Source organism: Toxotes jaculatrix, chromosome 10 (assembly GCF_017976425.1).
Source record: "Toxotes jaculatrix isolate fToxJac2 chromosome 10, fToxJac2.pri, whole genome shotgun sequence".
Classification (NCBI taxonomy): domain Eukaryota; kingdom Metazoa; phylum Chordata; class Actinopteri; family Toxotidae; genus Toxotes; species Toxotes jaculatrix.
Window position 1 is genome coordinate 19,351,538 of NC_054403.1, and position 13,732 is coordinate 19,365,269.

The 13,732-nt window shown below is 38.6% G+C and overlaps 2 protein-coding genes across 2 annotated transcripts; one reads left to right on the forward strand and one right to left on the reverse strand.

The window, feature by feature from the left end:
* Positions 1 to 4: 4 nt before the first annotated feature.
* Positions 5 to 3,065, reverse strand: mcts1 (MCTS1 re-initiation and release factor). Its single transcript, XM_041048227.1, has 6 exons — positions 2,897 to 3,065; positions 1,464 to 1,616; positions 1,267 to 1,364; positions 1,044 to 1,177; positions 348 to 415; positions 5 to 252 (listed from the first exon to the last, which is right to left on the reverse strand). Exons 1-6 carry the CDS (start codon positions 2,905 to 2,907, stop codon positions 171 to 173), a joined length of 546 nt encoding a protein of 181 aa, XP_040904161.1. The 5' UTR covers positions 2,908 to 3,065; the 3' UTR covers positions 5 to 170.
* A 1,127-nt stretch (positions 3,066 to 4,192) lies between these two features.
* cul4b (cullin 4B) lies at positions 4,193 to 13,572 on the forward strand. The gene is made up of 20 exons (XM_041048934.1): positions 4,193 to 5,111; positions 5,989 to 6,104; positions 6,240 to 6,343; positions 6,464 to 6,533; positions 7,132 to 7,205; positions 7,295 to 7,457; positions 7,704 to 7,793; positions 9,120 to 9,202; positions 9,285 to 9,352; positions 9,507 to 9,625; positions 9,747 to 9,939; positions 10,037 to 10,141; positions 10,233 to 10,343; positions 10,441 to 10,526; positions 10,902 to 11,009; positions 11,123 to 11,236; positions 11,327 to 11,432; positions 11,561 to 11,733; positions 11,816 to 11,968; positions 12,391 to 13,572. The coding sequence occupies exons 1-20, from the start codon at positions 4,637 to 4,639 to the stop codon at positions 12,484 to 12,486; spliced, it is 2,607 nt and encodes an 868-aa protein (XP_040904868.1). The 5' UTR covers positions 4,193 to 4,636; the 3' UTR covers positions 12,487 to 13,572.
* Positions 13,573 to 13,732: the final 160 nt, after the last annotated feature.

The window sequence follows — 13,732 nt, forward strand, 5'->3', positions numbered from 1 at the left end:
TTTTATTTGTGAATAATGGCAATTGATTCAAAACCTCCAGCAGGTTACACAGCTAAGTCCGTAGGTGTAAACAGTTGACTGGCAGCTCATGCCTCACTGTCAAGAGCTCCACACTTTCCGGGAGGGTGCGGGGTGGGGGTGAGCAGTGGCCATTGCAGGTGTAGATGTCATCATTTATATGTCTTCATGTGCCACAATCCATCATTCAGGTAGTGAACGTTCTCAATTCCAATTCCCTTGTTGACTTTTTCTCTGTTTGCAAAAGGCAACCACAGATTAAGATCACGCATCATAAGAGTAGCAAATAAAAGAAATGTTTGCTTCTGTAAAATGTACAGAGGTCTTACATGCTTTCTGCAGACATCTTCATAACACCAACACAAAGTGCATGTTGTTTTCCCTCTGCCATTATGGCCTGCATCCGTTTGTTTAGGAGAAATTCATCAGTAAGTTGACTTAAGATGCAGCTACTAATACAGTCAGAATATCCCCTTAATATACCAGAAGGTTATGTGATTCAATACTTAAAAAAAAGAAACATGCTTAACTCTATGGCACAGAACACATAAACTACAGCTTCAATTTGCATGGCTGAATTAAGCCCCTCAGGGGCCCCAGTGGCAAGAAGTAAGTTGTTAGGCCCAGAAACTATACATGGCAGTCCAATTATTTACCCAGGGACACAGACACCAACCAGTGCTACTCGAGCTAGAATGATTATTAGAATCCTTGACTAATAGAAAATAAACTGACAACAACTTTTGATAATTGATTCATTCTTCAAGTCTTTTTTCACTGGTTCACTGGTACCTGCTTCTCAGTTTTCTATGACGGTAAACTCATCATTTTTAGGTTTTTGACTATTAGTAACACAACAAAACCAACATGACATGTTAACTTGGACTCCAGTGGATAATTAATCAAATTATGTACACAGGAAGGATAGGAGTGAATTTAGGGCTTGTGGGGCCTTATGTCCCTGATTAGTTGCCCGGTTGGTATTCCAGCCTAGTCTATTCACAGCATGATACATAAAAGGATACAACTACTGTGTCAGCTTTAGCCGGGTAGAGTTTAGCGCCTGGTGACGTCAGCCCGGGGCACATGATGTTGGCTCCACTTAAGACAAATTTAATGGCCCCTTTGTCTACTTGCTGGTGTGGAAGAATGAAAGGATCTGTGGAAAGGAAAAAAAAGCTTCTCATCAGTATCAGTGTGAGGAAATTTAAATACAACAAACAACAACTTGGCATTAGGAGAGTTTACATTTATGCAACAGTCTGAGGGTTGGGTAGAACGGCCCTTCTCTCTGTCTGAAGAAAAGCAGCTCTCCATTCACTGTCAGGATTTCAATGTGTTCATGGCTGGAGGAAGAACAGAAATCAAGAAATATGAAATATCCACAGCACAAAAAGCTACTGCTTATGAAACACTAATGAGAAAATTTAAATGACAAATCATACCATCTCACTATTTTGACAGGGTCTTTTTTTGGCATTATGTGATTGAGCCATGACTCGATATCAGGAAACTGCTCCAACAGCTGATTTTTGATGCCTTTGATCACTGATGTTTTCAGCTGGATACAGTTCGACACATTTTCCTTCTCATCAAATCTGAAACAAAGGAAAAGAAATACAAGATTAAGGCCACGAGATGTGTGAGATGCAGTAGAGAGCTCTGGAAAAAGATAGTAAGTGGATTACTTAGCCTGATTATTGCTTCCAAGAATGCACTTTCACAAACTTGAACAGGAAATACATTTTTTTGCATTTAAAGACTATAACAATATCCAACATTTTGCAATCCATATTATCCAGAGATGATGTACATTTATTTTTGAAGTGCAAAATTAATTAAGCCTTTGTGACATGTCCGTCTTATGGGAGAAAACTATTTTACAACAAAGTTTACTTCTCTTTCTGTAATTTTATTTTGTACTAATCAATACAGGCCTAAATACAATATTTCACAAACATAATTTCACAGTGCAACAAACCATTGTGCTAAAAAATATGTCTGCAGTAAGAACAATGCTGGACTAATCCAACTACTAGTTATTTTTGGTTTTACATATAAAACATATCACCATCTTATAAGATCTGATGTATTAGGAATTAAAGGCCCTGCACACTCACACAGGTGTGTGGCTGAACAGACCTGCTCAGGCTGGAGTGCAAAGCTCTGCTGGGATTTTACCAATTAGAAGGATAATGTAATAGGTTGTCCTGCAACTAAATGAACAGGAGAGCTCCTGAAAAGTTACTTTTAAAACAATCTTAATGTAAAAGATGATAACATGTACATATAAAATATTGGCCTCAGGACCTTGGGGGCTCCACAATTGAACACTTTTCGGCAAAATGTTTCCATTCTGCAAAATGAGTACTTATTTTTCGGATACTTTCAGTTTCCTGGCAGTACTTCTGCAATTTTACACATGTAGAATTTTGAATGCAGGACTTCTACTTTTACTTTTTCCACCGCTGTAATACAGTTTTTTATTTTATTTTCAAAGCACACTGATAAACGAGACAGTGAAAAGAACTTTGGAGACAAGAGATGTCCGTCTGAATATTGAAAATGAATATGTATTTAAGTAGCTACGTGATTTAAATTGTGTGTTTCCACTTGCCATGAGGATGACACGACTTGGTTATGATTTTTGGATTAAGGTGATATTGACTCGTTCAGAGACGTTCAGTTTCTGATTTGGCTCAGCCTGGATCTAATATACCGACAGAGGATTTCACAAAATATTTATAATCCATGTCTACTTGTCTCAGTGACTTGAGACAAACCTTTGTCAAGCTCAAAAACACGATTTTTAATGTTAGCGTTAGCCACCTAGCTGTAGTTAGCAATTGCTACAACATAGGAATAATTAGCAACTTACTTTTTAAACATCTTTGTTGGTCGCCGTTGCCGTGTTCCTCTATAGTGACAAAGCTTGTCCGCACTTACTGCGCCAGATAGAATGTGCTAAACACAAGTAAATACAAAAAATGTAAACGCTAAAGCACTTCCACGTTTGTTTAGAAGCAGAGGGCCAGCATCAGTGTGGGTGTTGCGTCATTTTACGACAGTTTTTAACGTTACGCGGCAGGTCAGGCCGAATCGGTTTGTTACCTAGGTAACCTCTTTAACTGACATGTTTAGGTTTACAAAAAGCAAAGAATTGCCGCTTTTCTTTAATCTTTCATAGACAGTTAAACAAAGAAGTAATTAAAAACTCATATAATAGAGTCTTTTATAATGTCAAGGCCAGTTTCCATTTTGTGTTTTTGTGTGTGCAGTTATAAAACATATTACAATGTTAATATCAGACCAAAATTTCTGTGTGTAGTTGCAGAGCCATAATAGGTGCAGGTCTGTTGTGAGCATCACAGAAAGAATAGTATGTATTGAAGATTTTTTTTAGGATTCCCTGGATAATAATTGTGGACCAGCTTGATGTTTCCCTCACATTATCTGTTGCAGGGTATTCCCCATATAAAACCATCTCAATAGGACATTGCACATGGTATATATATACAGAGGCTGTTTGAATAGTAAACTGTTTTCAAACAAGTTGTCGAAAAATAAACTTTTCTTTCAGCACAAAATGTCAGTGTTATTCCAAATAAATTACTCTTGTGGAGAAAAACCACGTTTGCAAATGAGAGGCCTTTCTAATATCATCTGCTTCTGGAAGCTTGACAAGTTTAGATGGAATTTAATGACAATGCAGTTGCATAGCGACACAACTTAGACCACCTACTTTTTTCCAATGAAGGAATTCAGTTAGAATTTCTCAAATTCTCAGGTTGAGACACACAATTTTTAATGCATAGTTCAAAGTCAATAAATATAAATTATGTAATATATCCGACCTAGAGATTGTACTTTTTTATACTTAAAGTACATTTTGCTGATAATACCTCTTGCATATCTCTTGGAGTACTGTTTACATCATGGTATCAGTACTCTTACTTAAGTAGTCTAAATAATCAGAGTGCTTCTTCCATCAATGGATAATTCCATCATTAATTCGTAATTGATAAATTCATAACCAGATAAAAAAAAAAAAAAAAAGCACAAGATCGTACATGGCGTTGGTCTGGCGCCATCTTGTGTTCGGAACAGTTGAAGCAGAGGCGTCGGATGAAAAAAAAAACCCGCTTGTGCAAAAAGTACTTTTGTACAAAGTACTTCCGGTGGGGTCACGGACCAGCTTTTTATGAGCGATTTTTCCCCCGTGTTTACTTAGAGATGTTTTACTGACACGTAGAGGGTATTTTTTGCGGTAGCTAATTTTCTTCTCTGAATAATTTTCTTTAACGACCGCTTCAGTTTAACGGCTCTCACCGAACGACTGCACAACGCGGTTAGACAAGAGAGGCAAAAAGAGGAAGCAATAGCCAACCATCTTTCTTCTTCTGCCAGCAATAACAAGAAAGAGACCAGGCTAGGTTTAAGTATAGCTGTGTAGTTTCCAGTTTATTGTCTGTTTTATACTAGATAAAGGACTTGGGTAAAACCTCTCCGTGTGAACGTAAATTAAAGCCCTCGGACACTGAGCTCTTCCCCCCTCCGGCAAGCCTGGAAGTTTCGGATCAGAAGACTGGCTGTTAAGAATTAGTATTCCCGTTTTTTCATGTTTCCAACAGGTTTATCTTCCCCTAATCCCCCACCACCGCCAACCCAGGAGGCTAGACCAACGGCTACTGATGTCAAAAACGACAGCGGTAACATCACATCTCCGAAGAAGAGGAAAATAAACGGTTCAGAGAGGGAAGACACTACTGACACGATCTCCTCTTCGCCTCCCAAGACCCTGAATTCCTCCTCTTCTTCCTCCTCCTCCTCTCCCACTCCGCTGCACATTCAGAAAAAGTTGAGGTTTGAGGATTCAGTGGATTTCATTGGACTGGATGTGAAAATGGCTGAGGAGGCTGCTGCCGCCGCCGCTGCCGCCGCTGCTTCGTGCTCTAATAACAAAAGCAAAGCCGTGTTCCTGCCCGGTGGCGTGGGACACCATGCAAACGGACTGACGAAAACCGCAGGCTCCGGCACCTTCTCCAACAGTAAACCCGGTGCTGCCAAGAAACTAGTCATCAAGAACTTCAAAGGTAGCAGATGCACTGGTGGATAATGTGATTCAAGCTCTGCAGCAATCACTGGCAACAATATACAACTTAATTTCAACTGCGAACAACTCCCCAGACAATGTGATTTTGTCCTACATAGTGAAACTCTGAGATAACACAGCATAGGGAAATTGTGATTCTCTTTTCTTGGTCATAAAGGCTGCGTTTCAATTAAATGTTTGGCATTGTTGCTTAAAACAAGACTAGAACATTTATTTAATTATCAAAATTCCTGTGATTTATGATGTTACAATAATTTTGGAGATATTTGGACTGTCACAACATATTTAGACTCAGGCTGTAACTAAGGATTATAGACAAGCATTTTTTTTTTTTTTTTTTTGGAAATTATCATGGATGATCAAGTAGATTGGTAGAGGCAGTGATACATGCATCCCTGTACATGTTCATCACTGCAACATTAATTTAATTTAATTAAATACAATAGTATATAAGTTATAGTAAATAAGTTCTGAATATGGCATTCCGAAATTTCCACTAAGATCTTAAAAAGACTGGATTTAGGTTATGGTATATGATCTTACAATAACCAAAAGTCTAGGTGATTCAACATAATAACAGAAAAATAGCTGTATGGGAAGGTATAAACAGTAAGACAGCATTTCATTGACAAATTCATGTACTCTTCTGGTATACACAGTCAGACCATCCTCAATACAAACGTCTGACTTTTTGTCAACATCACCCAGCTCTACTTTAAATAGAAACACACAGCAGTTTTAAAATAGCTCTGCTGACACTGGTGACACAACATGATGGTCCAGAGAGGTCCACTGTGAGACGTATAAGGCCTGCAGACAGTGTTGTCAGAACGTTTTGTGTTTTGTTTTGCTCACAGAAAAGCCCAAGTTGCCTGAGAACTACACACAGGACACCTGGCAGAAGCTGAAGGAGGCGGTGGAGGCCATACAGAACAGCACTTCAATCAAGTACAATCTAGAGGAGCTCTACCAGGTATGTCTGCAGCCCTGTCAACTTTTCAGAGGAAGCTCACTGTATGGCCTGTGGAATGCCTCTTCCTCTGTGGTCATGTTCATACCCTTCACTGAGATCGAATAATTTTTGTGACACCTTTTTTTGTCCCCTCAGGCTGTTGAGAACCTGTGCTCCCACAAGATATCTGCCAAGCTTTACAAACAGCTGAGGGCTGTGTGTGAAGACCACATCAAGGCACAGATTGATCAGTTCAGAGAATATCCTTTACACTGAATCTTGACATGTATTCATTCAGTTTAGCCAAATGTTGGTCATTCAGTCACATTAAATCAGGCTTCTTGAACGAATGCACACTTTTTCCTTAACATTGTTCTTACGGATGCCCTGGACAGTGTGCTTTTCCTCAAGAAAATTGACAAGTGCTGGCAAGATCATTGCAGACAAATGGTATGTTGTATAACCTTATAAGTCAAGTGGTAGCCGCCATATCCCTTGAAAGTCTGTTAACATAACATAACATCACTCTCCATGCAGTTTGTTTGTTTCATGTTTAAAGGGGTATTCCAGTGATGTAGTATTGTACTTCCATAAAGTTGGGGAATTTTTGAGAGGCAGCAGAAGCTGAGTTAATCTGACTTTTACTCCCTCATATGGTTCATACAGGCACATTAATCCCCCCTCTACTGCAGGCGTGTCCTGACATTTGAAAGAACTTCCCATCCCCTGTACACCACAAAAAACATCAAAAGTCCAAACAGAAAAGTCAATGCCAGTGTGAAATTTGGAATCGTAGTGTGATCTGTCAGCAGCTTCACTCCCCCAGTTTGTAAAACAGGCTTTCTGTTGAATAATAAAATGCAGTGTTATTTTCTTTGAAAGCTCCTCCTGAGCCTCAGAAGACAACATACAAGAGTAGTCACAGTTATAGACTGAAGTTGATGAGTAAAATTGGTGGAGTATCCCTTGAATTTGAACAAGACGATGGTTAAAGAAGAATGTTAGTGGTGTTTTCTTCTCATTTTGAATGTTTGTCATTGTTTCACAGATCATGATTAGGAGTATATTTTTGTTTTTGGACCGCACCTATGTTTTACAAAATTCAATGCTGCCATCAATCTGGTGAGTGATCCTTGATGTTAACTGTTGTACAATCGTATGGGGCTGATTTCTGTTAAAGTGGGCGTTGAACAAGCTGCTCTGGTCCTCAGGGACATGGGTCTGGAGCTGTTCAGGTTCTACATCATCAGTGATCTAAAGGTCCAGAGTAAAACCATCGATGGGATTCTGCTGCTCATTGAGAGAGAGCGAAACGGAGAGGCGATAGATCGCAGTTTGCTGAGGAGCCTGTTGAGCATGCTCTCTGATCTGCAGGTAACTGACAATTGGCCATTTCATCATTATCTTAACAACAATTCAGACGTTAAGTCATGAATCTGTAAATTTGAAAGCCCAAATTTGAAAGATTACTTTGAATGCATCTTTGTCCCGTAGAAAAAAAAAAGTCTGGTTTTGACAGCTGTGTCTTTGGTGATTATCACCCGCACAGGGATCTGATGAGCTGTCAGCTTCCTGTTGACAAATGGATTTAATGAAACCTGGTCTTTCCATTTCTGACAGATTTATCAAGACTCCTTTGAGCAGCGCTTTTTGGAGGAAACCAATCGCCTGTACGCTGCAGAGGGACAGAGGCTGATGCAGGAGAGAGAGGTGATTTATGTGCCCCTGACAGCCTGGGCATATTTTGTTTTTTGTTGGCGTAATTTATTTCTTTTTTTAGTGACTGGCTGGCCAAATATAGACAATGTGCTCCTACTTCATGATTAGAGCTGAAACAATAAGTCAATTAAATGATTAGTTGTTCAACAGAAAATTAATCGACAGCTATTCAGATAACCAAATTAATTGTTTCAAGCAAAATGCCAACCATTGTCTAGTTTCAGCTTCTCAGACATGAGGATTTGAAGCCTTCCTTTGTCATATATAATTTTAAACTGGATGTCTTTTGGTTTTGGGCTCTGGAGCTATGGGTAATTATAATGTGAATTTTGGATGATTTTTTTTACATTTATAGATTAATCAAGGAGTTAAGATTAATCAATAGTAAAAAATTATCATTATTTGCATCCCTGCTTGTATTTCCAGTGAATTTTATCGCTCAAATATTTAGGCATCTAAAGCGTGAATTATAACGTCAGGCTTTGGTCTGAGTACCTCAAAATGAAACAGAAAGGACTTATACATATTTTCACTCTTATCTTTAAGGCTCTGGATTTGATGACAGCTAGGAGTTTGATGTTTTCCTGCTTGCTATAAAAACATTTATTTTCAACCTTTGCGAGAGTGAAAGCAAAATAAGTGTTTATTTTGAGATGTTGTGGTTTGAGGGTTTTCTCTATATAAATTGTACTATTGGCACAATTAAAATTTAGGTGGTCCTTCATGAAGGTTATAATGTGCTGTCCTTACCATAAAAGAGGGTAGGCCTAGTATCAGAACCATCTCCTCACACTTCAACAGCACCACAAACTCCATCCTCCAAAATGACAATACTGATGAGATCTCTGAAACAGTTCAAACATAAATTGAACATTATAACCTTCATGAAAGAAGATTTATTTCAGCACTGTTGCCCTAGATTGCATTAGTTTTAGCCAAGTCTACCAAATAAGGTTATTTATAAATTCCTTTGACCTTTGGGGATTTTTGGGGTTGCTATCCCTAAACTTACACATTTTAAACACACTTTTATATGAGAGCTTACCCTGATTTTACTGTAGTGTTTTACTTGATTTTACTTTAATTGTCAATTTCATCCGTGTTTCTGGAATTTTAAAAAATCAGTTCTGCTGGTGATAATATCTTTTGCTTTTTATGAGATCTCCATTTGATTTAATTATTGCTCATTTTATTGTATTCTGGTGTTCTGGAGAACAGGTATCCCTCAAGACAAGTAAAGTATGAGACAAGACAAATAAGACAGTGTAAATATCACTGCATTCCCTCTTTTTTTTTCTTTTTTTCTTTTTTTTGTAGGTACCAGAATATCTCCATCATGTCAACAAACGCTTGGAGGAGGAGGCTGACAGAGTCATCACATATCTAGACCAGAGCACACAGTGAGTGTTAGACTGTAATATTCAGTTTGCAATGTAACACCGACACAGACTCATTTGTAACCTGAGTATTTTCTCCTTTCAGAAAACCACTCATTGCTACGGTGGAGAAGCAGTTGCTGGGTGAACATCTCAGTGCAACTCTGCAGAAAGGTACACAACAGTAAACACTTAATATAAACATATACACGAGTGGCATTACAGCAGTAAGTAAATGTATGTGCCTGTCTGACTACTTACTGGGACTTGAAAGTATAAAAGCAGGTGGAGTTCTTGCCTCTGACTTTCTGTTGTTGCAAACTTCCAGGACTTACTCACTTGCTGGATGAGAACAGAATTCAGGATCTGTCCCTGCTCTATCAGCTCTTTAGTCGAGTGCGCGGTGGTGTTCAGGTCCTCCTGCAACACTGGATAGAGTACATAAAGGTATGACAGCATTAACAGTGATAACACACAAAAGATAATAAAGGATGAAGGTGAATCATTGGGAATTGTTTCATAAATTCTGTTTTCCATTGTTTCCAATGTCCTGAAAATCAATATCTAGGCTTTTGGAAGCACAATTGTAATCAATCCAGAAAAAGACAAAACAATGGTACAGGAGTTGCTGGACTTCAAAGACAAGGTGGATCACATCATCGACGTCTGCTTCATGAAGAACGAGAAGTTTGTCAATGCCATGAAGGAGGCTTTCGAAACATTCATCAACAAACGGCCAAATAAGCCTGCAGAACTCATAGGTTAGTAACTTACGCATTTCCCCTTTTTCTAACTAAAATGAGCATATAATCATAATCTCCAAGGAATGACGCACTGTAAATCTACTTCTGTTTACAGCAAAACACGTGGATTCAAAACTAAGGGCAGGAAACAAAGAGGCAACAGATGAAGAACTGGAGAAGATGCTGGATAAGATCATGATTATCTTCAGATTCATCTATGGTAATAATTCCCATCACATTTGTTTCTGTTGAGTTATTTTTCCTCTCTGTGGATGTTCTTAATGAAATGAAATGAAATATCACCTTTGTAGGAAAAGATGTTTTTGAGGCCTTTTACAAAAAGGATCTGGCCAAGAGGTTGCTGGTTGGAAAAAGTGCCTCCGTCGATGCTGAAAAATCAATGTTGTCAAAACTAAAACATGGTTAGTTCAATTCATCAGTCACTTTTTAATATATACAAATAATGGGATTTTTGACTCTGCATCTGCATTGACTGTTGAACTTTTGGTGTTTCCTCAGAATGTGGAGCAGCGTTCACCAGCAAACTAGAGGGGATGTTCAAGGATATGGAGCTTTCTAAGGACATCATGGTGCAGTTCAAACAGGTAAGAACTACTGCATTAATGAGTTTAATCTGCAAGAATATCCATGCAATATGAGTTTTGTTCATCAATTCTTATGACGGTGAGATTATGTATCAGGTAAAAAGAATAGCAGCAAATCCTCTCAATGAAGAAGCTAGAACATTGTGAATATTTGGCATTTTTGCTTAAAGAGTGACTTAAACATGTAATTGATTATGAAATTTTTTTGCAATTATTTTTCTGTTGATCAACAGAATCAATTAATCAAGCAGTCACTCTACCTCTAACACCAGCGCAGCACCTTGCATTTTTTTTTTGGTGGTTTGTTTGTTTTGTTTTTGCGTGACATAATTTCTTGTCTTGGATATCACACGTGTCTTATTTGTGTTCTTGCAGTACATGCAGTGCCAAAACATTCCTGGCAACATCGAGCTGACTGTCAACATCCTCACTATGGGTTACTGGCCAACCTATGTCCCGATGGAAGTGCACCTGCCTCCTGAGGTTAGTGCTGAGCAAATATTGAAATTTTCGGAACATGCCGTTTTTTTTTATAACCTGCCATGTCATAAATATACTGAGTGTTGCTTCGTAACGCCTCTGTTATCTTTGTCCAGATGGTGCGGCTGCAGGAGATCTTCAAGACCTTCTACTTGGGCAAACACAGTGGCAGGAAGCTGCAGTGGCAATCAACACTAGGCCATTGTGTCTTAAAAGCTGAATTTAAGGAGGTGGATAACTAATTTCCAAGAATGCTCAGTTATGTTTTGCCCACCCAGTGAATAAAGATAAATGTTAATTTTTTATTTTTCTTACTAAAGGGCAAGAAGGAGCTGCAGGTGTCACTTTTCCAAACACTTGTGCTACTGATGTTTAATGAAGGAGAGGAGTTCACCCTGGAGGAGATCAAACTGGCCACAGGAATTGGTTTGTATCAGCACATCAAAGTTTGGTTGGCAGCACTTTGATTTTTGATGAAGAAAACAGGGCTGTCAAGTACTCTTTCTTCAGATTCACTGATCTAAAGCACTATTTGTGTGTCTGCTGGTTTACAGAGGACAGTGAACTGCGCCGGACGTTGCAGTCACTTGCTTGTGGAAAAGCACGAGTCCTCAGCAAAATCCCAAAAAGTAAAGACGTAGAGGACGGGGATAAGTTTTCCTGCAACGATGACTTCAAACACAAGCTCTTCAGGATCAAAATAAACCAGATCCAGATGAAAGAAACGGTACAGCTGTCACAGTAGTTTCTCTAATTTCAATATTGTCAGAGTATTGGGACATTATTTTAACTTGCATCTTTTACCACAGGTGGAGGAGCAAGCCAGCACCACAGAAAGGGTCTTTCAGGATCGTCAATATCAGATCGATGCTGCCATTGTGCGGATCATGAAGATGAGGAAGACTCTGACCCATAATCTCTTGATGTCTGAGGTGTACAACCAGCTCAAGTTCCCTGTCAAGGTGATAAGCACAGCTGACAAATCAATTTATCTATAATTTTGCAGTTCTACTTTAATTACCAAATGTTTAATTGTTTTTAATAATTTAAAGTAACCTGAAATTTGATCTAATTCTCTTTTTTGTGCTTCTTTTTGATCTACAAGTGTACAGGCTGAAGTTAGTTAGTCGAGTTATTTTACAGAAGCACCTCCCCTGCACACAAGCTACGGCTCCCATTATCTAACAGTACCGTTCTTAGAGAGTTAAATTAGAATTGATGTAAGACATTTTCATCAGAATAAGACCAAAACTGACTTGTATAAAAGGGACTTTTATATAATAAGTTTCCATAGGAGGTGTAATTGCTATCATGAATCTGCTTGGAGAGAGAAATGTGCCTTATGTGCTAACTTCTGCCTCCTCTCTCCCTTCTTCCCTTCCAGCCTGCTGACTTGAAGAAGAGGATAGAGTCTCTTATTGACAGGGACTATATGGAGCGTGACAAGGAGAACTCCAACCAGTACAACTACGTGGCTTAATGAAAGAAAAAGTGACAGAGAAAAAGATATGCAGATGGTCCAGTCAGGCTGAAAGTTGCTCTGATCGGTCTCTAAATCTTTTGCTCCAGTGGATGTTAACCATTATCATCTTCAACCTAGCGACCGACAAGTGAATGGATACTGCTCCACAGGATTTTTGTCAGGGGTCTTGTGATCCTGTGGACTGCATGCCCATTGAAAAGAGAATATTGTCCATATTTCTCAGTGCCTCTGAGAGAGTTGGGCTACCGTGGACAGACAAAGAAGACACACAGATGTGGTTCCTTTTTTTTTTTTTTTTTTTTTTTTTTTAATGGAGAGGAAAAATATTTATTTTCAAACTTAGATTCTTCTTTGTCCATAGTTTAAATCAATATGCTCTTTGTTATCAAGTCACTTTTTTTCTTTTTGTTCACTCAGTATCACAAGCAAATGCTGACACACCTAACAATGCTCTAAATGTACCACATGTTGGAGAAAAAAAAAAGAATCCAAAAAATTAAACTGATGCTTGTTTCTTTAGCCAGTGTCAAATGTGGGACTATTGGACTAACGTTCAGATTAGAGAATTGGGTAATATCTGCTCCAAATGTGTGATCCTGCAGCAAAGTTTTACAATTTTTAAGGTCATGTAGCCATTTGAAAAACCTGTGATCATGAACATGCAGGGTTCAAAGCAGAGTTTGTGCCAAAAAAAGCACTTATTTTGTTATAGGGTGTATTCAAGCTGCTAAAACAGTTCAGTTGTACAAGTATATACATTTAAGCTGTGCATTTGTTTGTTTGTACATACTTCACAAAAGTGACACAATCCCATCTGACAGTCAACTGCTTTTTAGGTTTTTGTTAACCCTTAGAAAGTATACTAAAAGCACAATGCCATCGGAGTCCGTTTTCCCTGGTGTCATACCATACACATACACTATATTTTTTGTAAGTCTCCCTGTGGGGCTTGCAGGCCTTTGCTGAAAAGTGGGAGTGGATCACCTCAAAACATGAGGGAAAAATATGATTGAGTAGACATGCCCTTGTTTGTATGAGTCTGTTAGATTCATTGCTTCAGATTAAAATAACTGTTTCAATCGGGTATTCTTTTATTAATCGTTTTCTAGACGCATCTCACTGTCTTGTATGAAAGCTTGTCAGTAAGCTTTTTTTTCGCTGAAGCCATTAAACATTCACATTCCTGCCAGCCTTTAAAATGCTTGCGGCACAATAATTAACTTTGATAAAATGGGAGAGCGAT

Excerpts from the sequence above, each read along its gene's own strand:
- mcts1 (XM_041048227.1), bottom strand. Across the intron at positions 1,178-1,266 it reads CCTCAGACTGTTGCATAAAT|ATCCTTTCATTCTTCCACAC; the intron begins GTAAACTCTCCT and ends TCCTTTCCACAG. Across the intron at positions 416-1,043 it reads CTAAAGCTGACACAGTAGTT|GCCATAATGGCAGAGGGAAA; the intron begins GTATCCTTTTAT and ends AAACGGATGCAG.
- cul4b (XM_041048934.1), top strand. The coding sequence starts at position 4,637 with ATGTTTCCAACAGGTTTATCTTCCCCTAATCCCCCACCACCGCCAACC. Across the intron at positions 7,794-9,119 it reads GGCTGATGCAGGAGAGAGAG|GTACCAGAATATCTCCATCA; the intron begins GTGATTTATGTG and ends TTTTTTTTGTAG. Across the intron at positions 10,527-10,901 it reads TCATGGTGCAGTTCAAACAG|TACATGCAGTGCCAAAACAT; the intron begins GTAAGAACTACT and ends GTGTTCTTGCAG.